At 37.3% G+C, this 27,914-nt stretch overlaps 1 protein-coding gene across 4 annotated transcripts in view; it reads right to left on the bottom strand.

Annotated features, from left to right (window-relative positions):
* Positions 1-27,914, bottom strand: part of PARG (poly(ADP-ribose) glycohydrolase) — a 64,106-nt gene that overhangs the window by 11,113 nt on the left and 25,079 nt on the right. For all 4 annotated transcript variants that reach the window (XM_017807128.1, XM_017807132.1, XM_017807129.1 and 1 more), the window contains exons 8-15: positions 24,893-24,985; positions 22,710-22,867; positions 13,889-13,968; positions 11,456-11,516; positions 10,736-10,811; positions 8,252-8,399; positions 2,705-2,783; positions 1,838-1,946 (exon numbers count right to left, since the gene is read on the bottom strand). In XM_017807128.1, the coding sequence (XP_017662617.1) occupies positions 1,838-1,946; positions 2,705-2,783; positions 8,252-8,399; positions 10,736-10,811; positions 11,456-11,516; positions 13,889-13,968; positions 22,710-22,867; positions 24,893-24,985 (804 nt within the window). The remainder of the gene's footprint in view (positions 1-1,837; positions 1,947-2,704; positions 2,784-8,251; positions 8,400-10,735; positions 10,812-11,455; positions 11,517-13,888; positions 13,969-22,709; positions 22,868-24,892; positions 24,986-27,914) is intronic.

Below are 27,914 nucleotides of genomic sequence, written 5' to 3'. Positions count from 1 at the left end.
GACACTAAGGAGTCTTCATCATTAGCACATTCTGAACCCAAACATAAGCACACTAATACAGCATAACTGAATTACCATTCTTGTACTCAGCTGCTCAGTAAAAACAGCACTGCCATTGCTGCAACAGGCCTTTCACCACCTGTGCCTCACACCAGCCATGCAAGGCCCTCTTCCAGCCCAGTAGCATTAGTACCAGCTTAGAAAAATTTGCTATGTGAACTGGAGACTGATTCCAGATACAGCATGTTAGGAGATAAAAATCTGTGTGTGGGATAACAGCAGAGGTCTGGAAAACATGGGCACAGGTTGAAAGCTAATATCTCTTAACTATAAACAGCTCGCTGATAGCAATTACTAGTCACTGAAAAAGTACAACCCCAAAAACTGAGAAAAGACTGCTTTAACTTCAATTAAAGAGCAGCAGTGAAACAAGAAAACCAAATAACAGGAAAATCTCAGCCATGCAAATGTTAAAGCACCTGCAACGGCTAGGGAAAGTAACCCAATGTTCCCAAACATTATGCAGCACATAGTCCAGGGCAGAGACCAAGGGCTGGGAACCATCTCAAATATCTTCTTTAAGGACAAAATCCCAAAATAGGCAGAGGACAGGAAAAAACATGCCCACCACAGTTACAGCTTCCCTTGTCAAAGAGCTCTTCAGCCTGGCAACTTTGGTGTCTGAGACTATCAAGAACCACAGACACTGCAAAGTGCAGTTCTGTATACACACAGATAACTCAGGGAAAGGTCAAGGACTGACAACTTTGAATACACACTGATAATGATTAATAATTATTAGTAGGAAGTGTGCTGGTTTCGAATGTAAGTCTAGAAGTTTCGTTTAAAGGATTAAAACTGGCCTGATTTGTCAGTCTTCTGAACACTATGTGCTCTAACTGGCATGTATATACACATATCCAGCTGCAACCACCCTTACAGCTATTGTGAAAATAAAGAATGGGGATTTATGAGCAGCTGGATCTGAACTCAAGAAGTCATCAACATATGAAAAGATAAACTCTCAGGTAATATGTCGATACCCCAAGAGCAGAGAAGAAAGGTGCAAGAAAAGGAAGTGGCACATCTATGAACTGTCACCATGTTAAAACACCTCCTTCTCCACCTTGACTGCACGGCTGAGTAGGATGCAACAGAGCAAAGCACAGGAAAAGAACTTAATACCATAATTTTGAATCATAGAGTGATTTGAGTTGGAAGGAACCTTGAAGATCATCTAGTTCTAACCCCCAAGCCATGGGAAGGGATGACATTCACTACATCAGGTTGTTCAGGGCCCCATCCTAGCTGGCCTTGAACACTCTCAGGGATGGGGCATCCACAGCTTCCAACCTGTTCTAGTGCTTCATCACTCTCACAATAAAGAATTTCTTCCTAATATCTAATCTAAACCTGCCCTCTTTCAGTTTAAAACCTTGTTCTGTATAAAAGGTCCCTCTCTCTCCTTTTTTAAGCCCCCTTTAGGTACTGGAAGGATGAAATAAGCCTCTCTCTGAAGCCTTCTCTTCTCCATGCTGAAGAACCCCAACTCTCAGCCTGTCATTTAGAAGCAAGACAGGGAAGAGTCAACAAAACATATATGCAAGTTTCATTTATATTTTTGAAAGTATTTTATACCTTTGAATGGTGTATCAAAGGACAAGAGTTATTTTTGACCATCTTGTGTTTAACATTGGATAGAAAAACCCTGAAGTTCACCCTTTTTTATATGAGACACAAATAAGCAAGAACTTCCTTAGCTGAAGACAATAATACAAAAATATTTGAAAAGGTACTGTAAACATTAGACTGCAGGCTGATTTAAGAAGTTACTGGCCTTGTTGAGCTCTCTTCTAATTTTCTCCGGACCAAACTGATCAAGGAAACGTCTGAAGTGAAATGCATCTATAGCAACAATTTCAGTGTGGCGGCGTTGCCATTCATCCCTAAAATTGGAGGGGGAAGAAAAGTAGATGGCATTAGTTGTTTAATATTGGCCACATAACCAGAACTCAAAATGAGTAGTTCTCTGCAAAGCTTCTCTGTTACAAGCAGTCAAAAAGGTGAACTCGTAACAGGCAATGGAGTGCTCTCTCTCTGTGGGTTGGGAAGGAAAGCAGCATCAGAAGTGAGACAGGTCACACCATAAATTTGGGCATAAACGTGAAACAAATCCAATTACACAGCACTATTTATTAAGTACATCAGAACACTGCAAGGTCAGTGTCTGTCTGTCCTCCTCCTACATTTAAAAATGAATATATTGTTTATGTTTCTCTACCAAATGAATAATATTTTGTATACACTAGAACAACATTGTCGGATAAATAAATTCAAGAGCTCAGAGCTTTCTACTCAGATTCATGATATTAAATCTTATTTTGCCACACATGAACTGCACTGCTGCACCTGAGGTATTATTGTCAAACTTCTTGTGACATTACAATCCACAGTATCTTAACAAAAATGTGGATTAAATACATACAACTATAAAAGATGTTGGTCTAAGAACCAACATATGGTCAGGTACCACTTGTTAGCATTAACATCTTATTATTAATATAACTTTCTTAACTTGTTTGCTCTACTGAAGAGAGTAGCATCAAGCAGTCAAATACTCTATCAAGGCAAATGCTAGGAAATACTTAAGAGCACCAAGGTATTAAATTTGTAACATTTATTTGTTCCTTCACTTAAACTTTACCTTGGGGTCTTATCTTCATGGCTTCTTGCCCACCGATAAGTTTCTGCATAGCCTGTATACTCACTGTACTGCTCAGTACCTGAAACAAATGATTTTCCATATTACTTATAAAATATGTACATATTTTTCTCACTTGGCGAAACTCTGATAGGAATCACTGCTTCTCCCAATGAACATGCAGCTTCCAGAAGCAATGGAAAACAGAGAATAAGATCTTCTTGTGAAGCTCCTTTTCCACAGGTGAGGAGTAGCATCCACCACAGAACACGACAAGTGCAGATCTACGTCTGCTGTCCAGCATACAGCAACAAGACAGTTTTCAACTTCACCACTCCCTAGTTCAATAGCTTCCCAATACACTGCCTGTCATCTTTAAAGTTTTACCAGCTAATATCTGGTTAACAAGAACTGCGATGGCATCTTGCCTTTCTTTTTTTGTTTTTGAGGTTACTTACTACCTGTAAACACAATGGTAACAGTCACTCTGCCATTAAAAATGTGGCAGCGCCACTTCAACACAGTTTAGCAAACATCTGGGCTGACAGTTTAGGAAACATGAGAAGAAAAATATAAAGAAATTCAAATGTATTTGGTGAGCTATATGTTTACGCATTTTATTATTCTAACGAGTTTTATTTCCCTAACTAAATGAAATCCATACAGCTGAAGAAAACCCTGATGGTCAGAAACCAAACAGATTCCAACATGCCAGTGTTACCCAAGTTGTTGCCCTACAGGCTCTTGAGGGCAACCTTACACAACCATAAGTGGGGCTGTTAAAACTTTGTCTCATTGCCCAATACATCTCTTCCCTTTTGTTTTGTTTTACATTGGTTCAGCATCATTTCTGCACTATGGTTCCTGGCAGGAACTGTCAGATTTCACAGCAATTAATGGCACTGAATGGACTAAAGGCCACTGCTCTCAGCTGCAGTGGTCAGCACCACAAGCCACTTCTGTAGAACCACAAGGACCCAAGAAAACACAGTCTGGAACACACTTGGCTGCTCTTGAAAAGGTCCAACAGCGTATCTTGTCAAGCATGAAGGGCTGTAAGAAAGCAGCTTATTAAGGCCACCAGTAATTTCAGCTACTGTGCTCTGCTATACCAACTCCTTTTGAATGGTTTATCCCAAGACCAAGAAGGAGCACATCTTAACTGAGAACAAGGATCATAACCTTTCTAAAAGGCTGCCTTTCACCTCATTTTGTAGAGCTTCAGGACCTTGCTTCAAAACTTGGGGATTGCACAAACACCTAAAAGAAATACTCCTGAAGTAATGCCACAGAAAAATCACAACTTTTCCCCCAGTTCTGAGCTCACACCAGCTAAATTTGGAAGTAGGGACTGAAAAAGATAACTTGTTTGGAGAATTTCAGTTTAATAGGTATGATTTGGCACAAGTTATAAACAGTAAGAACAGAACTGTTGAGCAACCCCTTAATTAATGACACCAGCTATGCCTATAAATAGAATAGGAAAAAAATAGATTTTAGAAAGAAGTGCAAGCTGACAGCAAAAACATCTGACTATTAAGACAAGAGTAGTGCCTAACTATTGTGTAGATCAGCAATACCCTGAGAATACAAATGTTTAAATTTAATCTAGTTTTCCAATCTCTAAAATAAAAATACAATTAAAGTTGAACAATCAAAACCATAAAACTATTAACTTTAAACCTCACTGACAAGGGAATTTGAATGTTGGCCTTCAGTAGTCTCAAGCGCAGGAAACAAGCTCTTAAAAACTGTTTAAAATTATGCATATCCTTCAAGACACTTTCCCCATTTATCCTTATTAATTTTAACTGCCAAGGCTTATCAGCGCTTCTTTAACTCATCTGCCCTATTATCCACTCATTATTTATTTAGATTTGTCTAGATTATTAATCACACTGAGGGCACACAAACCCCACTCAAGGCTATTTTATGAAGTTGCTATGCAAAATGAGTGGGATGGTAAAAGATTCCTCACCAAGAGTTCACTTCCTGATACCAAACCATCTCAAAACTGTGGATGACAGAGTATGCCCATATATTCACACACATCCGTGCCCTCATACAAAGGACAACCACAAGTAGCTTCAATATTCAGAAATCAGCTTTCTAATTGAATTGCAGGCTATCAACCTTCAGCAAGACTCTTCCTGACATACATAAAATTCAGTTTTACTGATATGCTTGGAAAAAGTGTCCGAGCGTACAGCAAGAAAAGACAGACAAGGGAAGTACGTGACTTTTCTGAGAGCTCTCTTTAGAGGACAATCTAACAAAACTTCCAGCTTCAAGAAGGAAGCATTTCTTTTGGTGTCCAACATGTGGAAAGAAAACACTAGGTTATCAAGATATTGTACCAGGATAGATTAAATGATAGTTAAAGTATTAAGCTGGCTTTTTCAATGTTCATTGTTTTCATTAATTTTTATGGAATTGCAGTGTCTGATGACAAAAGCACCAGGAAACAAACAAACAAGCAAACACACACACATTTATAAAAAAATCAATAGCAGAGAAACTCAAAGAAATCACACAAACTCTAAAGTCATGTTCCAGAAACCCAAAGTTAATGAAAATCAATGACTTTTCATAAGTGAAGCTCTGGAAATTTGTAAAACAAAAATGATTATTCAACTGGCAGCACTTTTGCCTCTGAACTACTGGGATACAAACTTTTGTTTCTGGGAGAACAGAAGCAGTACGGGATAAGCTGGATAAGCTAATGTTTCTGTTGAATCTTTTTTCTTCCTATTAAAAAAATAAAGGGTTAAAAAAAGGCAAACCACAAATAATGCATAATAGCAGAGTTCCATCAGAACTTTAAAAAAAAAGCTACAAAACCTAAAAAAGCCTACCTAAAGTCAAAAGAATCTATACAAGTACCATTCAAAAACCTATACTTTGTGAAACTGGTAAAAGTTACAGCATTAGACAGAAAGTGAAACTGCCAAGTGTTGGTGTTTGGGATGGGATCTTATCAACCTAGAAAGATTTGCAACTACTACTAACAATAAATAGACCTTTCTCAGACTCCACAGTCCAGCTTTATATTTGCATATGACTTGTATAGTATTATAGTGTTCCCAGGGATTGGGAAAAACTCCGCTATAGTGTTCCTCTAGTATTTCTTATGAGCTAGAGATTTTACCTCTGGAGAGGCAGTTCCACTAGCACGGAATAAAAAGTAGATGTGAAAATTGCAAGAGTATAGTTTTGTAGTCACCAACATAAAGGCACATTAATGTCAAAAGTGAGGGGAAGGTCCTTCTCTCCCTTTCAGTCAGTTCTTCCAATCCTTATCTTGCACCACCTTAAGTCTTCTGGCTCTCCTGACACTGGCATGATCAGCCTGCTAAATCCAGCTGAAAAACAATTTTCCCCTGAGTAAACTTTCAGCTGAACCAATTATCTGATCTCATTTGCTGCCTGGGTAATGTGGTCAGAAGCCTCTAAAAATGCATTGCTAAGATGTGGTCCAGACTGGCCATCTGCAGATTCAAAGCAAACATGGAACACAGCTTCATTGCTCTTAATGCTGCCTGAGTACATGTGAGCTCAAACAGGGGAAAAACAGAATGAAAAAAAAATCTGAATGAAAACCACTCACATTCATTCACAGCTCTGCCAGAAATGCAGCTGTGGGAACCTCTGGCATTGCTGTTGACATTTCTGTAGGTAGATGTCCGTGCTGAAGAACTTGACTGTTTGCTTGACCAGTTCCATATTCATTACAGCAGTGATATTAACCAGATACTGTGCAATCACAACAAATTTAATTTATCTCCCAATTTCTTGGACTCCTCTGCAAATTTAAGCTGCACAGTTATACCCATTAGGCCACTGAGTCAAGATGCATCACAAAGAACGTAATTTATCAAGAGGATTGTGACACAGGGGAGACTTGGCTAAGCACCAAGGTGGAAGAGCTCCAGGGATTAAATAAAAATGATGGAATGGATATTTCCATTAGTGAAGAACACCATATCACAAATACTAATCGCAAAACACTGTAAACTACTCAAGAAAACCAAATGTTTCTGCGGTGAAAAAACGACCTCACCTTTATTTGTCCATTTTTTTTTGCAGGGGAATGGAAGAAGGTCTTTCAAAACATTCATTTAGAGTTTTCCCCCATCAGTTATTACTCAGATTGATAGCTGTGCTCTATTTTTACCCCCCTCATCCAGAGAACAGTGCTTCAATATGTTTATACAGTATCATATCCAAAATATACAAAAGAAGTTTGTGATAGCCAGGAATTTTTTTTCTGACTCATTTTTTTAAAAGGTAATCACAAAAGCCAATTTATCAAAAAGTTTTCACAGAAAAGGCATTAATTCTGGCAGGGTGGAAAAACAAAATAAAACACTGTCTTAAGAAGATTACCAAGTATAACATTGAAAACAAAAGATGTTCTGCCCAGTACAATCAATAACTCAGGAGAGAGTAAGCCTTGCAAGATTTAAGTTCAATTTTCTACTGTGTATGCCTATGAGAGAAAGAAGTGCTATAGATGGACTTTTCCAAGAACTGTATTCTAAAACCTATACAAATTCTTGATTTTTGAGACAGCTCAGGTACCTAAACACGATATTTTTACTTCAGCAGACTGAAAAATATAAACATAATCTATTACAATATTTACCCACGGGATCTCTCTGATCATATATTTTTTCTGTACAGCTATTCTTTAGAGTAAATAAAGTATTGTAGCATCATTTTATTTTTCAGTCATGAGAAATGCTCACTGTTCTCATGTATAGAACCCAGACACACACGGCGTGACCTGGGCCGCTCCTGTTTTTAACAGTGACATTTGGTCTTTTGATGCAAACTATTTTGATCCAGTAAATAATAAAACATTCCAAGTTCTATGACAGAGGTGGACAGAAAAAGGAAATCTCTTTCAGCAAAGCACTGGACATGCACAGCCCCTCAACAACATACTGGAGAAGCAGTTAAGTTTTTGATGTTGTAATTGCAAACTCACAAGCAACACAAATACATGTGTGTAACTTACAGGATCAAAATCCTTAAGAGACACTTCCTGACTTTCTACCCTTTTTCAATGGATGCTGATTTTTTCCTCTTCCGCTTCCTCCCCTTTTAGGTAACCAGAAGGTAGTTCCTCTTCTCAGTTTTCAATCCCACTGATCACACCAAATGTTACAAATTCCAGACAGGAACAAAAATTGCCCATCCTTTAACAGAAGCATTACCCACTGATAGTTGGGACCAGCTAATAGCTGGTAATTGTGGCTGTCACCTATATTGTCCAACAGCATTCTTTAGCTAGAGACACTCAGGACAAAAAAGTTCTGTCTGCTTGCTCTCACTTTTTATTCTTTTTGCCTGTTTCACAAAGCATCTATTGGAACATGGTCTTAAGGGGTAGGATAAAGTAGGAAGCTCTTTGTCAAATGAGTATTGACTATTTTTTCCTTTTTTTTTTATCCCTAAAGCATTTAAACATACTGAACTTCAACCTGAAATATATTTTCTATATACAAAATCAGAATTAGATGTGAAACATTTTCTGCAAAGACTAACCTGTGATGATAAGACATTCATTGTGATCCAAGACTTCGGTGATGAGTCTTGATACAATCAGTTCTGGATTGATTAAAAACCGAATTTCTTCTTGTACTAGTCCTGCCCCAGTCACACCACCTCCAACAAAACGGTTTGCAAAATCAACCTAACAAAAATACATTCAGGGGGATTATGAGATAAGCAAATAGAGTAAAATCCTTTCATTTACCAAGGTAAATAAAGTCCTGTACAAACTCAATAATTCTGTTGAAATCTGCTGCTATCACTTAAAAATACAAGCAGAGGGACTGATTAACATGATCATGCCTTTCTCTTTTTTTCCATTCCACTTCTCAGAAAACTTAAGACAAGTGAGACATTACACAGCAAAACAACTTTGGCATCTCAAATACTCTGAATCCCGGTTTTGTGGGTTTTCCTTGAAGAGCACATATTTAAGAATAAAACACATTTCAGTAAATGTGAAAGAGGAAAACAGCAAATTAGAGCAGTCTTTTTGCTTTTTAGGGATATTGAAAAATCATTAAGTTGTCCTTTAATAAGCATTATGCCCCAGCTGTCCATACTGAAGAATTTTTAGATTAGCAGTGTCCCTGTAAGAGTTCTATACCCATAAACCCCTTATGAATTCTCCTTGAAATGCACAAACAGAATCCCTTACAAATTCTCCTTGAAATGCACTTGAACAAGGCAAGTAATTTTGACTATTAAAGTTTCTGCTTGAAACAGAGAAGCTCTGGACTATTTTTTGCTGCAATAGTACACATTTTTGCAAATTACAGTTTCATATAAACAACAGTTTTACAAGGATTTTGTTTATTCAATAAAGTAATTACTATTTATGCAAATTAACTGCCCATAGAAATTTATTATTTTAAAAAGTCACTTCATCTTCCAAATGCTATTAGTTTCTTACTGGTTTTTATTTAGATAGCTGATAAGAGCACATAAGGAGGAGAACAGAACTTGCTGGAGTGACATGAACACCTGTGTAGATTACAAACTGATCAGGAGTCAGAGGCAAGCCTAAAGCACACCAAGAGCCAGACACTACAGCAGCAGGTGCTCCTTTAGTCTATCCTGGAAATACCAACACATTTCCAGTTGTTTGAGATTTACTGAACTTGACTACAATAAAAAAAGTTACATGTAAGCTACACAAATGTTCAGTGTGCCAAGGCCCCAAAAGCACTTTAACTGTGCTGAGTAACCCTTCGGGCCTGTGTTACAAACACACCCCCTTGTCCTGGAGCTCGCCTGAGACACATCACGGGTGGGCCCAGCCCAGCCCTGTCCCTGCTGGTGCTTGGATGTCCCTTCTTGGATGTCTCGGATTGTCCTTGGTGCCCTGACTCATCACCTTTGGCTGATGGCCACCAGCAAGTCAGCAGGAACTGTTCTTGTCACTGTCCCTGCCCTGCTCGTGCCAGTCAGCCAAGGCTGGGGTTACTGGGGACTCCTGCATTGTCCTGCCTGGGTCATCCTGCTCCCTCCTGGAGTGACTGCTCTTCATCTGAGCTGAAATATTTGGCTTGAAATAGCCAGGAGGAAGAAGATCACATCCTAGGCAATACTTACTTCTACAGAGTGCAACACTATAAAAATGGTTATTATTGAGCAGTTGCTGAGTTCTTAATAATTTCAACACTCATTTGAATGCTCATGTTTCATAAAGTCATGAGACATTTTAAAGTCTGAGCAAAAAGCATTGGAGAAAAAAAAAAGTCCTCCTATTCTTTCTACTCCTCTTCCTATGCAGTACTTGTTCCTGCTAAGAAAGTTCCAATTTTGTTTTTGTTTGTTTGTTTTGGGGGTTTTGTTTGTTTGTAGTTTGGGGGTTTTTTGCGTGATTTTTTTTTTGTTTGGTTTTTTTTTGTTTGGTTTGGTTTTTTGTTGCTTTGGTTTTTTTTTTGGTAAAAGAACTCTAAAAGGCGGTCTATTTTTTTAAAAAGAAAGGCAGAAAGCAAACAAAAATATTGAAAACTCAAATGTGTTCCTTCCTATAGATATGGACAGGACATGCTCCTTATGAATTTCTTTTGCTGACTGCCTCCCAGACTGAAACAGTGGTGCTGGCAGCAGCAAGAAAGTCTCCTGAACCACTGACCTGGTCACTGTCTGGGGCACAAGAATAATTTTTTAAAAATAAACTGAAACCGTTGACAAGTCATCAAGATCACAGCCTGAATCTTTTATCCTGTCAATCTTCAATCCTGGCTTGAACCAGAAGACCTGAAGCTGTCCAGGGCTTGTGATTTTCTGTCAGCCATTTCTGTAGCAGGTACATGTGCTACCTAGAGCCGGGGAACACTGACAGTGTAAGACTGCCCATGGAATTAATTTTGATGTTTCTTTTACACTGCATAACATCTTGTCATTTAAGTCAATTGAGGGCAAACAAATAACTTCGTTAAGCTGGCAGACCATAAAAGTACAACAAAAACATGACATAAAGCCACATTAACTGTTGCATGAACTTACCTGTAGCATACCTTGTCCATTGCTTTCGATGGTGCCTTCATAGGTGACATGCAGTCTAGAGAGTTTTTTCTGAGATCTATCATTGAGGAAAAATATTGTACAGAAAGGACAATTACAGAACCTCCACACAAAAGCATCCATTTTAAAACAAAACTCAGCCAAACCCAAACTTCTTACACACCTTAAACATAAGGTGGTTTAAAAAAACCACAAACCCTGAAGGATTAAAGAAAATACGTTTGCCATTCAGAAACAATTTCTAAAGGTTTAACATAGTAAATTGTTCAGTTTCTTCACCTCTTTCACCATAAAGCCCCAAATTTGAAATTGGAGTTCTGTGTTTTTCTTGTCCCACATTAACTTGCTAAGCAGCAAGAAAACTGCTACACTTGTGTTCATGCTGGTTATCACCCATATTTTGTTATATTTCCTGTCATTTCTTAAACCAAGTAATCTCTCTCTTTTTTCCCCACTCAAGCAACAGCACCAAAGACATGCTATGTTTTAAAACTTGACTTAAGACTTGTTGGCTTTATGGACAAATCAGGACACAAACTATTTGTGGCAGTTCACCCACTTCCCCCTGTGCTCCTTTCTGCAACAATCCATAGCAAATATTGTTTTCTGCAGTTCTTCCAGGCCTGAATCAATTGCAAATGAATGAGATTCAGTTATCATGGATTTAAGACATTTCTTGCATTAACAGGATGTTTCACTTACCTCTCCCAGTCTGGAAATTCCTGGAGACACTGCCTTGTAAACGTCACCAATCCCGTAGGTTCTACAGGCAAACCAACCCCAAAGGAAAATGCATTAAGTAGGGGAGCTTTAGTCCTTAGATTATTTTAACTGGTAAGCTTTTAAAATTACAATCGTCATTCTTAGCAGAAACCAAGAGCTTAACTTTCCCCAAGAGCTGCTTTGAACCTTTCCCTGACAGCCTACGCTCAAATTAAAGACAAATAACATGAAGATCAAAGTATTTACTTCTCTTACAGCTTTGTAGTTTGAGTATTGTTCTTTTTCTTAAGTGATTTTCCCTTTAACAGTAAACACTACTATAAAGACTCAGTAATTGAAGTAAAATGTGCTGCCTCTTAGAAAAAAGGAAACTGCACACGTTTGAAAGCAGCTACTGTTCAGTACCAACAGGCAAACCACAGAGTGAGTACTATGGATGGCTGAAGTAGCAGCTCATATTTCCAAGAAAGTCCTACTATGTCAATAAAGATGCAGTGTTAGTGGATTCCAAACCAAGCAGTTTTCAGCCCTGCCAAGCTGCTAGTGAAATTCACTGTATTCCAACTGAGAAAAGACTCCTGCCCTCGAGAGAAAAAGAGGTGTTGCTCTCTGCAGGAAGGATGCAGGATCATCTTTTTTCCTTATGTTACTCAAAAAAGTTCAGTTTTGCAACAGAAAGGAAATATCAGCCTTTTATTAGGTGATGCCATCCTAAAAGAAACTTCATTTGAGAGTAATTTCTTTGCTGCAGTAAGTCTACTGTAAAGCACAAACTCATCCTTCTAAAAGCCTTAAACTGTCCTATGCTTTTCTTCACAATTTATAGGGGTTTAGGGGAAAAAAAGGGTTACTTGCTCTTAAGAAAAGTGCACAGCATTCAGTAATCAAGTGCTTTTCCAGATGGGAACTCTTGGTATCAGTTGCAGTATTTTACAAACTAAGCATTCAACTTTTAAGTGCAAAGTTCTTCAGTCTCCATTGTGTTCTTTTACACAGAATTCAATTACTATTTACAGTAAAAGGAGTTGCAAAGTTATTACAGTAATTTAGAGAGTTATTCAGTCTTAGGAATTCCTGAGTTATTCAGTCTTAGGAATTCCTGAGACAAAAAAAAAAAGAGTAAAAAATTTTTAATTCAAGAAAAGAACATTCAAGAGTCTCATTAAATATTATTTAAAGTTATAATCTTAGGGAATCTAATATGGTAGGTTCATAAAGCATGTTCCCAACAAATTTCATATCCACAGTGGGTCAGGGACAGCTGCCTAAATTTAGGATTTGGTTTGCATGAAAACTTTATAACTCAAGTATTAAAAAAAGCTAGTACACTGTATCTCTTCTCAGTCCCACACATAAATCATAATTTACTTTTTACCTCAGAAATTTAGTTCTCTTGACAGTGTTGAAAGTCTGACAGCTGAAACAGGCTATAGCTGCATTTAGTTTGTGGTGAATTAAAATGATGAACTGAAGATGGACTGAACCAAGGGCTTCTTATATTTAATAGTTTAAAGCTGTCTTTCTTTTAAAACATTCTGAGAAAATATGAACCTAATAGGGAAATGCTGGCATGTAAAAAAATGTAAAAAAATGGTTCTTTAAAAAAGACTATAGTAAGGATATTGCTGCAGATGTGATGTATGCTACTGCAGTAAAATCTCCTTCTCCCCAAAAATGCAATATATAAGGTATGATACAGTTATCACAAAAATAAATCTATTTGTGAAAGCTTGAGCAGATATTCAATTCATGGTAATAACAGCAGATCTGACTATGCACTAATTTCTCAAAGAGTTGGAGATATCTCATGTCTTGCTATCACTTTTTTATTTGAACTGGGCAAACTTCACAACAGCTTTGCTTTGGGACAATAGAAGGGAAATACCTGAAATATCAACACAAGTAGGGGAAAATCCCTCAAACTACAAACATTCCAGTCAAAGAATTGAGTACTGCAGGAAACTTGAAACCTGACTCCAAATCTTTAAGTCTGTGATTTTAATGACTGCATATGGTGCCAAGTTCCCCCTACATTCTCATTGTGATGCTGTGCATATATTCCAAACATTATACACATATTTATGTCTACACATATACACAATGATATACACACACACTTTTATATATATATATCTACAAGGGGGTGAAAACATATCTCTGGATTTTACACCCCCCCCCCCATATACACACACACATATATTTATCAGAAAAAAGAAAACAGAAGAAGCCCTGTGCAAGAATTTGCTTGCATGCATCCTGTACATGGTAATCATATGTATATGAATATCATTGTACTTTGCAAGCTGGCTTTTGTTAGACACTTCCATCATAATGCTGCATAGCCATTTCTAAATTTAGATTAAATTTGACATGCATCTGCTTTGTAGTTCAAAAAAAGAATAAAGGATATACTTTTTTCTGTGACTCTTCTAAAATAGCAGAAAAGGGTCTTAAGCTTCTCAGGCTTTCTTGGTGACCTTCCTTCAAACAATCTGAAAAACAAGAAATAAAAGGAATCAACTAGATTTCAGGGATATAGTGCATAGTAATTAATGCTACTTACTAACTGCAATTTGATTTTTTATAACTATCATGCACATTTTACATTAGTCTTGCATTTAAGTACTGTACTGTAGAAAGAACTCTCTAGACAGTCCTTTAGGAGTAACAAGTTTGTTGACTTGCTACGTTTCTGATGAAGATGCCAAGTGAATATAAAAAAAAATGTCATTTCAATATCAACATTCAGGAAAGCTACCAGTTTTATTTGCAACAGATCCAAAGGTTAACAGGCTTGGATTAAGTGACCAAGGGGTGAAAACATGTCTGTTGAGTACTCCAAGAACCAAATGTCTTACCCTTCTTTCACCTCAGTGAGTTACACAGAACAATTAATGCAACCGTGTTGCTTTCAAGAGCTGCACTGCACCAGCAGCATTTCTAAAGGAAAGAACCTTCCCCCAAAAGAAATGGCTCCATCCTCTGGGCTTTAATGGCATTCTAACATTCATTTGTAAAAAACCCAAGCATTAAAAAGAAGTATCCTATTTTTAGCCCCCAAGTGAATGTATGCTTTTAAGGTTAGCTGAAATACTTTTACTGCATCATCTGTCTTCCAGCAACTTGAAAACGCATTACTTAATTTCATTTCCAACAGAGTGGCAAGGCATTGTGATTGGCAACACATAATGGAATTTATCTGGAAGGGAGAATAGCAGTGACTGCAGAAATAATCCCCTTTGAATAGGAAGTTCACTAAAAGATGCCTGATCCACTGAAAGCCCTGAGGATGTAAGATTCCCCCCTCAATAAACAGTCTTAAGTAAAGGAATGACACAACATTATTCATTTGTTTCCATGTACTGGAATGACAACCTGCCTTTAAAACCAGAATTCTGTCAGATGAATTCAGCTTTCAGCAGTGAAGTGAACTAGATTTTTTCAGTATTTGAAAATTCCTACGAGGTATACAGGCTGAATAGATCGATTTCATCCAAAACCTATATTAAGTCACAGAAGCTAATTTTATTAACTTGTTATTCTTTGAATAGTGAATCAGGACTTTAAGAAGGCAAACTCCAGACTTATACAGTCTATTCTAAAATGGGCCAATCTATAAGTTCTATCAAGGGTTTGTGCCTGCACAGCTAATAGGGGTTCATAAAAGGAGCTAATGTGTGCATGTCTGGAGGTCTTACCTAAATGCCAAAATTAATTCTGACCTTTTATCTTCAAGTCTTATTTGCTATGAAGCCTTTAAACTGGTTAATTTATTTATTAGCCTGATCATGCCTTTACTAGTTTTTTTTTTTGCCTCTTTACAGCAAATTGACATCTTGCTTAAGTTGTAAGCTCTCAGGAGACTTCATGTCACAAAGGTGATTGATGATTCTGTATAACAAGCAAATTGGGCAGAAGTGGTGCAGAACTTGAAAAACTATGCCTGAAATAAGTCAGATCAAGCCAAAACCAGTCATATTTGTGAATGCAACAGCAAATGCAAGTGATTTTTACATGATTTGAAAATGGCCCAGTCCTACCCCATTAATTTAACTCAGAACATAACATGACAAAGTTATGGATGTTTTAACCTTGAACCTTATTTCTGAAATGATCAATTAGGCAACATTATGGGAAATTTTATTTTTGAAGCAAATATTTTAAAGACTAAAGCTACATCAAGGCATCACTAGATATTAAATAAAATTCTTCCTCCAGCACAGATCCTACTAAAAAAACAGCCAAAAATCTAAGTGCAAACCACATAATTTCCTGACAGAAACACCCAGGGCCAAAACCCATTAATTCCAATTAAAGAACTCATCCAAACGAAGTGCACTGTAAATCAAATGCAAAGCACTTCAAGCTCACTTTCAGGTGAAGTAATTGAAATATTACTGGCAATTGCATACGTAAGCTGTTTTGCTTTGTACAGGATGTTCCCACTGCCATGCAGCAAACTTAAATTTAGCAGGTACTGGAGCTAAGAAAGCTTCCAGGGCTGCCCACCAAGCGTAGCTGTAAATTCATCTCTGGCTCTCCAGCTTCCAGGCCACGGTAGTGGCAATGTTAATCACACAGAAGACCTCTACAGAGATACACTTAAGTATTCAAGCAATCAAGTCAGATATTTTAAAACATAAGTAGATGTGTGAACAATGTCATAAACACAAAATAGATTGTTAAAGTCACTGGGGCTAAATGAAAACTCTTTCCTAGCAAATATTCAGACACTTAACTGACTTAATTGTACTGAAGAGAAATCCTATATATGAGAAATAAAATATTAAAAATACTAAGAACTGATATTGGGAAAATTTAAAACAACTGTCAGCAAACCTACAGTAAAGTTACAAGGCAATAGTTTATGTAATTTCAATAATTATTACAAAAAACATGTGCATTTGTTTTGCATTAGTGTTTTCCTAAAAAAAAATTAGTGGAAAAAAAAGCATTTGAAAATCAATAATTTTGGTTTTTGCAGTCTAAACTGCAAACTCACAATTCTATTTTCAACCAGCATTTCCACCTTCTAAAGCTGGAGCCAAAAGCTCTAAAGAACCTGCTCTTAACTCCTTCCAGCAATGAGGCAAGTGGAAAATCTGCAAGGAACTTCAAAGGCTGCACTGCCAATGACGCAACAGGAACGTGATTTAAGAACAGTAAGAGCAGTATGGATCATAATCTAAAGAATACTTCCCATTCATAAATCCATGGCATTTCATAGGAGATGTCTGCAGAAGTGTGGATACACAATTTTGTGTTGTGATCCCTACAATTAACTACCTGCTTTTTTCTTGACTCCCCCACAGGCACTAAAAAGTGCCTTTTTCTTTATTACTATAGTTGAAGATACACTTGTGTTGTTTCTTATATTTTAGTGTGATCTCACTAAAGATAACATCCCAGCAAGTATAAAACATTTTACTAAAACATCATTTTTCTCCTACCAATAAAAGTGAAAGAAGGGCTTAAAAAGAAGTACTATGGATAGCCAAATTTCACCCAGTAAAGGGATCGAGCAGTTGGAAGGATGGAAAGTTAAGGCAGAAACAAAAATACTGAACAATTTCCTTCGACCTCAGCAACAGTGCTAATCACTAAACAGAGCTTTAGCCTAAAGTATAGAATGATAAAACACTTGGAAAAGAGAATAAACCAAGTATTTTGCTTTTTCCACCTTGCTGCATTTCAAGCCTATGGTTATCTGACATATACATACATGTAGGAGTGGAAATAGTATGTTTATGTATGTTACTGTCAACTTGTATTGCTCTCCATATGATTGAGGGCTATTTTGATTAAATGCCTGAGCATCCTCAATTGCCAGCAACCTTAATGGGAACCACTGAAATTTCATACTGAGACACAGCACCCTGAAGGAAAAACCAATATAGTGCTGAATGGCCCAATAAGCACATCATTTAGGATTGCATCAGTTACACCAGGGAGCACATCTCTTCTGTCTTTCTCCTGCAATTCCCAACCCCTTGGCACAATTAAAAAAAAAGTGGAGTTCCAGGAATAGAAGAGAAACATAGAACTTCCTCTTTTTCAAAACCAGTATCATACTTGTCATGAAATACTTTGTAAGCTTTGATTTCCAGTACTAAGCACAGTTTATCAAAGCACTTTGTTTCACTTTGTTTTACCCTGGGGATCTAAAACCAGAGATGTCCAACAGCATGGTACAACTAAGTTCTGGACTAAATTATTATATTTACTAAGCTAACAAAACTCTTCAGATTAAGTACTGTTTTAATCACTACAGCAAAGTAATTATGCCAGACTTGTTATAAACAGTGTCCTTTTGAAGTCGTCTATTTAAAGAGGATTTCCACATTTACCAAACATAAATGTTGATTTAATTTTTTTTCATAAAATTATACTCAAAGTATTCCATCCATGGCTAATGAGAACATATACCCAAGGCAGGCGTAACAGAATGAGTTTTGTAGGATCAGTGTCTGTAAACTCAGAAAATCTAGAAACAATGCAGCGAAGCTTTAAGCGAAGCAATGCATCTCAGTCATCTCTCAGAGTCACTAAATAATTTATTCCCCAGAGAATATTCATTAGTGTTGTGTAATTGATGTTGTTTATGGAGAGACAATTGCATTACTGGTAAATTAGATTTCAATTCTCCTGCATAAATGTACTATACAGTTTCTCATTTCCTTTCATGTATTATATATTCCATAAAAGATATATATCTTAACTAGTGTGTTTTTCCCGTCATTTCCAACCACTTGAAGTTACTTTAAAGGTTTGTTTCATAAACATGGAGAAATTCAGTCCTAGTGGAATACTGGTAGTTTCAGGCCAGGTCATCCACTAATATGTGTGCCAAAAGACCCACCAGGCTTATGTCATCAGAAACACTACATTCAGTTATAATGGGGGCTACTATAGATACATAACATCTCCACTTCAACTATGGGAGTTTTTTGAATAAGGAAAACAGATGAGTTATTCTAACTTGACACAACAGCTAAGAACAGATCAGTAGCAGGTCAAAGACCCAGCAGAAGCAAAGCAGGTCCTTGACAAACCTATGTCCTTTCCAGAACACTGACCCAAGATTGCAGACATTCTTCCTTGTATTTTGCTTTCATGTATAACCAAACCAAATAGTTTCCTAAATTACCAAATTCTATAGTGTCTGAACACAGGTCTGAGAACTTGGTTAACAGTGGGAAAGAAAAATGTCCAAGAGCAGTCTTGTCTAACAGTGGATGGTATCCATGTCAGCATCTTATAAAAAATAAATGCAAGAAAGTATGGTTTGACCTCAGTATATTTCAAGAGGAATATATTTTTCATGAAAGTCCTAATTAAACCACAAACTATTCACCAAAGAAGGTTAATTATAACTATCATCACAAGAAACTACTTTAAACTCTGCAACTAACATCATAAATGTAGACAGTCAATGCAATTCAGGCTCCACATTCAACTAGGATGCAACTTCCATGAAACATTCATTAATAAGATATATAAAACTGTAAATTCAATTATTTCTTTCTTTTGTGATGGGTTATTTTTACATAAAGCTGCCCAATCTCTTGCCATCAAATACATTAAGTAGTGTTTTTAAAAAGAAGAACAGAACACTCTAAGTTTAGCTTGATATTTTGAGGCAGTACATTATGCTACTTAGTATGATCCAATGTCTGGCCACTGAATGGATGCCATTCTATCTACTAGAATTCATAAATATTAAAGCTCTTAAACTACCAATTCCATTTTAATCAACTATATTTCAAATGAATTATGTTATTAATGGCTTAAGAATCATAATAGGCCCAACCTTGCCAAGTACAAAAGGGAAGAATTCAATTAAATTACTGAGTATTTAATTATACACAGGTGACTTTCAGTCTTTAGCAAGATGAATAATCAAAATAGACAGACAGTGTCACAACATACTATTAAACTGAGTGCTTCACTGGCAAAAGAGGAATGGCCACCTTTTTTTCCTCCTCTCATTTGGCAAGGCTAACAGGCAGGAGAGGAGAGGTAAAGCACAGATGATGTATGTTAATACTAACACACAGAACAGCCCTCCTTCCAAACAGCTGCAGTTATGTCTCTGTGAGTAAATTTTCAATATCTTGCACTGAGTGTCTGCTGTTTTGTCAAACAGATTCGTACCTTGAGGGGAGGAGGGGTGGAACTTACACTATGGTAGTTAATACCACATAAAAACCTAGAGCAGGGAGAAGACTAGGAGGAAAGAGGGAACATAATGGCATTTAAATGCAAAAACCATAACTATTTCATAGTTTATAAAAAGGCACTAATGTTGAAGTCTGCAAAAAGACTGCTGTGTAAAACCAAAAACAACAAGAAAACTTACACAGTTGTGTTACTAACTTTAAAGTCAAGAATTTCAGTATTTCAGTCTCAAGGAGTAGAGGGGAGGGGTGGAAGCCTTTTGTATTAATGTGGACAGAACATGGAGAGTGGAATCAAGGACCACCACCTTTGCTAAAGAAAAAAAACCCCTCAAATGCATCCACTCAGTAATGTTGCTTTGTTAGGGAACCACGGCAGAATATTTTTTGGTACCCAAAGAACAAAGTCATTCATTCACAGTCATGTAGCAGATGACTGAGGAAAACTAAGTCTGGAAAAAGCTGCAGACCATAATACTATGGGGACAAAAGGTTGCTGTGTGAACAATCTGTTATGCCCATCGCTAAGCACGGAGAGCAGAGCAGCAGCCTCCAAAGCCTTTACATCAAAACATTGTTATAAACAGGAAAAAAAGAAGTCACAAGCATTTTAATTTCAGTCACTGACTATTGCCTTTAGAGTATATCCAGCTTCACAAAAGACTTTTTTTTAAAAGCTGAAAATACACAATGCAGTGAGCCAAACCTTGTCATCACTGTAACCCTGAAACAACAGTTGAAAACGTGATATTTTACTCTGTCCTTGCTACTAAAGAACTTACTTTGAAGGGTGAGAAAATACAGGGTTGGCAGGAGGAAAAAAGAAATTGGATACTTCTCCCTCCTCCTTTTAGATTTTAACTAAGTCAGGTTATATACAGTAACAGAAAACTATACAGTCTTGTAGTAGTCTCTCCACTACTCTTCAATATTCTTTTGCTTTTATCCTGCCAGTCCTCCTCTCAGTAACACATTCCCTCTTATTTTACCCACTGCCTGTCATACCTTTTATTCTACTTCACTAATCTGTTTATTATCGAATGCAAAGTACAGAGGGTATAGGGGTGTGGATTTGCTGCAACAAATGGTTAAGTAAAGTAAAGGACTGGAAAAGGAAACTGTACTTATATAATAAATGCATAAATTGGCAAACACTGAGGAAGAGCCACTTTTAATCCTCAAGAACCAGAGGACATCAGCTTCCCTTCTTTTCTCCAGTTTGGCAATAATATTCTTGCTCTTGCACAAATAAAAATGGCTTTCTACCCCATGTGACTAGAAGCTGAGCATTACTTCATCCATAAGGCAAGAGGAAAGCCTGAAGGTTGTCTGCTGTATTCCCCTTCTGAACAACATTGCTGGAACTTACTGTGAGTGGGAGCATCAGGAAGCTGAGTCAGAAAACAATGGAGGACTGACTGGAATAGGGCAGAAAATTCTGAATGGTTAATACTTTATACTGGTCATTCTTTAAGTCTGTGGCAGGAAATTATTTACCTAATAATTTGCCAAGGCTTTTTTATTTAAAAGTAGCTTGTGACACTACACCCCAAGTATTTCACTGTACTGCTGTGACTTTACATTGCTCTGAAATGTTCATAGAGGAGAATATGAATTTACTCCAGTTATTTAACAGTGTTTTATTCTGTAGTTGGTAAGAAATTATCCAACTTAAATTCAACCACTTGGTTTATAGAATGTTTAAGTTACAACAAAAATGGTAGCTTAAAGTCCTTTAAAAATACCACAAAATACAGCTAGAAGCGTGTGGTCGAACAGAACTCCTTCCAGACCTTTTCTGTCCTCTTTCACTGCTCTGAACATCAATATTTTTTAATGCATCAATGGTATTTTTCATTTACTTGTTCTTGTGAACTACTAGCAGAAAAATATGCTGAATTGAATGGCATATTAATGCCCACCCACACCCATTGCACTCTAGGAATAAACACCAAGACAGTGCCCCTGGTCTCCCTTCTGAAATACACAATTTACATAAACCTGTGAAAGCCCTTGAAGGCAGCAAGCACCAAAGCCATTATTAGTTCATCAGCATGCCTGACAAGTTATTACAGGAAATTCTAGTGCAATACAGCTCTCATGATACACACACCCAAGTGTCCTGGATCACAGGGAACGCTGGTTTTGTATCTCATCTCAGTTGTCAGAGCACATACACCACATATGTTAACAGTAAGGAATAAGAAAAGCTCTAGATCAATTATCTATCCAAGCTCCAGACTAATAACCTTAAGGTGGACCTATGCAGACTTGTATGGAAGTGCCAAGAAACAAACCCTCATTTCTAATCTACAATTCCACGTGAACCATAATATTCTGCTGCAGAAAATGTCTCCATCCTCTTCCCTCATTTAAAAGTGGTATAAGGATATTTAAATTATAACAAAGATGTGAAGAAAAATTTCTAATCAAATCTGTTTGCAAGCTAGAACTGAGGAAAAAAGAATAAAGCTTTGCTTAGAAATCAGAGTATCTTTAGGTAAATTCTTATTGTGGTCTTAAAATCTCTCTATGTTAACTTTCAGCAAAAAGGACAGGTTAACATGCAGCTCTACAACTGCCTTAAAATGATTATATGGATGAAGAACCAAGTCCTATTGATCTGACTTAATGTGCCAATCACCCCTGATGATGACACAGAGACAACAGAAATGTGGCTGGGGAAACACTGATCTTTAACTTAAATATATAGAACACTTCAAGCTCAACTAAAATATACCATTTGCACATGACTGGCTTATGAGGAGTTAGGAAATTTTATCAATCTAATTAATGCCAGAGCACGAGTGTGTCTGTGTATGTTCACGCAGGGGGGAAAAAAAAATTGGGAATATTAATCATATCTTCCTGTGCACAGGATCCTTTATTGCAGCATTGCACAGTTTTCTTGTCCCTTAGAGGACAGAAAAAAAACCATACAGCAAACTACTGAAATCAGCGACAGAAACATGAAACAAACCAGTGTATCTCCCAAATGACACCAGTAATATTTTCCTGGGAGGGTTATCGGCTTCATTTACTCCAGAGTGCCATACCTGTTGAAGTTAATGTCTGGATAACTAGAATACTCAGACTTCATCTTCGCATTGCGACGTGGAAAAGTACAGAAGAAAGCATTGGCCAGAAAGCTGGCGATCTGTTCCTGTGACATGGTGATGGAGTGATTCATCTTCTGTTTCAGTAGAGGTATTGGCTACCAACAAAAGAAGTGAGGGGGAAGGAGGGGCAGGGGGCAGGGAGGGAAGGAGAGAGAAAAATAATTAGCTTACCCTTTTTGAAAGAAAAAACAGGAGCACAAAATTACACTTGTTATATTAGAGCAAGAGTAATTTAGGCCGTTGGTAAAGCCTTTAATCAGCAGCACCATTAAAGTCAAGAACAGTTTATTCAAGACAATTCAGAAAAGGCTCGCCTGAGAAACTGCAGATTTCTAATCAATAATAAAAAGAAAGATCAGGAAAACACAAGTTATCAAACAAAACCATGGGGAATGGAAAGGGGGGAAAATAGACAAGATGTTGCAAATGGGTAATGTTAAAAACTGAAGTAAAAATCCACGTTCAATAGCTGTATGGTTAAGAGCCCTTAAGGAATGCTTTCAGCTACAAAAACCCTGCTTTAAATTTTACAAAGAAACAGGGAAGTCATAATTCTGTGACTCTTTTTGAATTTTTTTCCATCCTACTTTAAGAAATAGCAGTGACAGTATTTGCAGAAAGTGCATAATTATCCATTTCTTTTATAAGCTGAATGAACAAAAAGCTCAGCTTCACTTTGTTATACATCTTTTTTATCAGGCATTAGCCTCCTGATTTGGAACTTTGGCTCACAGCATTCATGGCATTTTATGTAGGTTTTTTAATTATGTGATAATATGTGGTGTGGAGGGGATATAGAATTCTGACTGCTTAGGAGTAACAATTATAGTAAACCCACTTGACAGGAGAAAGAGAATAGTTTTCACCTCTTCTTCCAAAATTCTCAGCCATCATCATTAGCCAGGCTCCAGTAGAGCTGAGTGGCTACATTTTCATCCTTTCAGTTGTGAATACAGAAACTGCTGCTAATTTAGACTGCAGCATACACAGCCCTGTTTACTCCAGAAAACAAACAGGTTTTCCTTCATTCTTATAACCACTACATTCATGTTCACTGACTCTCATTCTGTCTCTGGCTGTTTAATTAACACACTATACTGTGATGTCTGAAGTCATACAGCTAAAAGGATAAAAAAGCCTGGGCAGCTCACTCTAATAAGTTCTAAAACCTTATGAAAACAGAATATTTTGGATAGTGTTACACTGCAACAAATTTAGCTTTAAGCTTCACCAAAGAAATGAGTCTGACAAAGGTCTTCACAATTTACATTGCCTAGCAGTACATGATCTTTATAAAAGGCATTACTACATGAACTTGCAAGTCATGTGCTCGACTTTGTGTTCAGAAACTTTACAGCAGTCTCAAATAACTTCCTTCATCAAGTTACTGGTAAAAAGATTTAAGAACTATTCATAGTTTGAAATTATGCATCTACTTTAGGACTCTCACAGCATAACAAAGTAGGGAGAGATTTTCCTGTCCAATGGAATCAATTTGGAAAATGAAAACAAAGAAGTTTACAAATTAAGAGTTGTTTACCCTGCTAATGTGTTACCTACATCCTCACCTGACCAGTCTTATTCACTTTTATCAGTTTTATTACTTCCAGAACTAATTCCCACAGCATTCATAAAGAATTATCTAAGGTTTGTATGCATGCAAGTATTTTATGCTCTAAGCAGAATACAATGTGTTCCCAAGCAAATGAGGGCTTTATGAAAATACCCCTTCTAGGATTAAAAAAAATCTAAAATAAAAAATTAGAAGTTTCAGGATTATTCAGTTGTTCCAGTTTCTAAGTGTGATTTTACAACCTCAAATGTTGCATGGTCATTTCATTTAAGAAACACAAGAAGAAACTCCAGCATACACAAAGGAAAGTATTACTGAAGCTCAGGATAAAACTATGACAGTAAGATTTACTTTTTTTTTTTACATGCTATTACATAATTTCAGATGTGTATTGTCTGTTCTGCTCCCGAGGCCTCAGTTGCATTCAACACAAAAACTATAGCTTTTATTAAGAAGATAACATGGTCCTGATGTTCTGAACTTAGCCATCAGTTACAGTTTGCAGAGAATGGTCTGCCACAGAACATCTGCTGGCTGTGTTACTTACCTGAGTGCAGATAGTAGGGAGACAGAGTGCCAGCTTGACCATATCAGGAAGAATGGATTGGAAGAGATGTTGAGCCTCTGCATCTTCAAGAACCTGTTAAAAACAAAGAAGAAAAAAAAAGCATTTTACCTCAGAAATAATGACTGAACAGAAAGTTTGTGGAAACAGGACCCATTCACAAGAAATAAGAAAAAAAATAAGTCTTTATGCAAATATGTAATATTTTCACAGTGGTACCTCACTGAATTTACCTTGCAGGAATCCACTGATGGAAATACAGAAACAACTCTCAAAAGCTGCAGTTGAGAAAACATGTCACCAAATGCCCTTTTAAAGGAACCTTGAATAAGTTATCATTTGACTCTTTCCAAAGCAATGAACCAAACTCTCAACTGAAAAATCCCTACCTAACCACAAAAGTACTGGAACGCTTTACCTGAATTTCATATTCAGGTCATAGTCCAAGACGAGCACCTGTGACATTCCCCTGCTAATGGCAGCTGAAATGCACTCCTGGCTCAGACCATTGGGCCTCTGCAGCAGAAACAGGAAATCCTGTGCAAGAGGATTCAATTCTGGGCATTTTCTGCCATCCATCCCCACCGTGTTCCCTCAAGAACCACAGCCACTGGATTACGTAGTGGGTGCAGCCTGCCTGGTCCCACATGCTGCAATCTTTTCCATCTCTTGCTGTAAAACAGGTGATACTGTGACTGTTTAAGCTGCCTCTCTCTCTCTACCTGTTCTAACATTCTTCCTGAGAAGGGAAGATCAGAATTGACAACACTGAAAACAGATGGACGCACCAACGTTTCACAAGGCTTCTCAAAGCTTTTATACTCAAGACAAGTCACACCAAATCCTTCATGCCCTTTTCTCAGTTCCCTCCCTGATACTGTCTAGCCCACATGTTTAGCTGCCAAAGTGTCTCAAGCCAATACATTCAGAGAAAGTCCAGAGCTTCTCTTCTAAGTTGCAGCAGCCAGTTCTGAGCTCAACATCACAACCCCAGGCTTTAGATGAACCCACTCACACCCTGATTCATGTATCATACACCTGTTCTTAAAAGGTGCAAAAAGTTCTTTATGGTGGGCAATGCTCTTCTAAGAAAAGCTAGGGCAGGAGGTTGTAAGAAGAAAAGCAACATAAAGTAGTGCAGCTGCAATACATGAAGGAGCACAAAAGCCTCAAAACCCTCACATTCTGCCATATGAATGGGCTGAAGGAAGATCAAGAAGAGAAAAGCACATTCTTCCTTGCAGTAGACATTTTTCCCCTGATCTAGGGATGCAGGCAGCAGATGTGACTGGCTGTTAGATTTGCATGCTGCATTTAAGGCAAAAAGCAGAGAGAATAGAACACACACCTTGCACTGCAGCTGGGGAGCGGAATCCAAAGGTCACAGTTCAGCCTGCTGCCTCCCTCCTTCCCCTGCACCCAGTGAATGTGTATTTGAGACCACTACCTCTACTAGTTTCTAGATTAAAATCATTCAAATTCTGAAATGGTGGCTTTAAAACTACAGAATATTATTTTTCGAGTAACACTTGGAAAACAATTTGATTTACTACCAATTTCACACAAAAACAGCAGCAGCCAGAATGGATGAAACAGCATGAAGGTATTATTAATTTTGGTCTCTGCAACATTTAAGACTAACTGTGAAATCACAGAAAGTGATCTTTTTAGCCATATGATCAGAGCACTGTAATTCACATTTCAATGGAAAATCTCATACAGCCTTCAGAGTGTAAAAAAGATACTGGCAAATCTCTTGAGAAGAGGAAAATCTGGTGCCTCTGATTCAAAGCATACTGTTCCCCATAAAGGCTGAAAATATCATTTAAAGGCTACAACGTCTCTTCTTCTGAGATCATGAAAATACCTATAGAAATATCTTTGCTCTATCCTCTCCCACTCCAAGTAATATAGAGGGATAAGAGTACTCAAGAAGTTAAAAACCAAAACACAAACAAATGCTCAAAGGACAAACAACTTCTGGTAGGAAAAAGGGGGAAAATAAAAAAAACCCCAAGACCTACACAGTTACTTTCTATGTATTATGTATGCTGCTTGTGGAGACATGCAAACAAGGTTTTAATGTAAAGTTTTAAAATGAAACAAGAACTTAAAAAGAACAGCAAGCCCAGGAAACACGAAAATCATTTGATAAAATAGAGGAGGAATCCAAGTAATATACAAATTACTACTGAAAGGAAATTTATTTTCAAGATTAGGAAATAAGCAAGATGCATCTCTCCTGTCACTGGCTGCATATGCACCCACATATTTATACAGTATAAGTCAGATATTGAAAACTATGACCTAACCTTTAACATCATCTGCTCTAGCAGGAAACTCTGCTCTGTTCTTAGGCACAATGTTTTTAAGTGCCATAAAGTAACAAAATAAGCGTTTAAAGTCTGGAATTTCAGATCTCAATACACAGAATGAATATGTAAGTTATATCTATTCAAAAGATGACATTTAACCTTAGATGTCTACCAGGCTGTCAAATTCTGATATTCTCTCCCCTTCGGGTAACACTTCCTCTCTTTTAAACTTGACATATAAATAGTGGCTGCCATGCTTTGCTGACTGCCACAGACTGTACAGTATCACTTATCTGGTGACACATTATGGCACCAGACTTTGTCACAGCTGTCAAGACTTCAACCTTTTCTTTATGCTTCTTTGAAAACAACATAATAATAGTATAAGACAATTTCCTCCCAAAACAGGGGCAGGCCAGCAATTGCACAGCTCAGCTCTGATGCAGAATGCTTAACTACAAAGGTCACTTCTTCAACTCTGAAATTCTACTTTTCCTTTTCCTTACCTTCCTGATGTTGTAACAGAATATGCCCTCCTCTTGACATTATTTCTATGCATGGCTTTTACTAGACCTCCACTAATGAAAAGCGTCAAAATTTAGAGCTGTTAATGCCCACAAGTTCTCACTGACTTCTCATTATTCTTACATGTAAATGAACCGAATTTTTTTTAAAAGCATTGGGTGCCA

This window comes from Lepidothrix coronata, unplaced genomic scaffold (genome assembly GCF_001604755.1).
Source record: "Lepidothrix coronata isolate B3197 unplaced genomic scaffold, Lepidothrix_coronata-1.0 Scaffold17, whole genome shotgun sequence".
In the NCBI taxonomy this organism is placed as follows: Eukaryota; Metazoa; Chordata; class Aves; order Passeriformes; family Pipridae; genus Lepidothrix; species Lepidothrix coronata.
The sequence above is the reverse complement of the archived record's forward strand: the minus strand, read 5'-3'. Positions and strand labels throughout refer to the sequence as shown.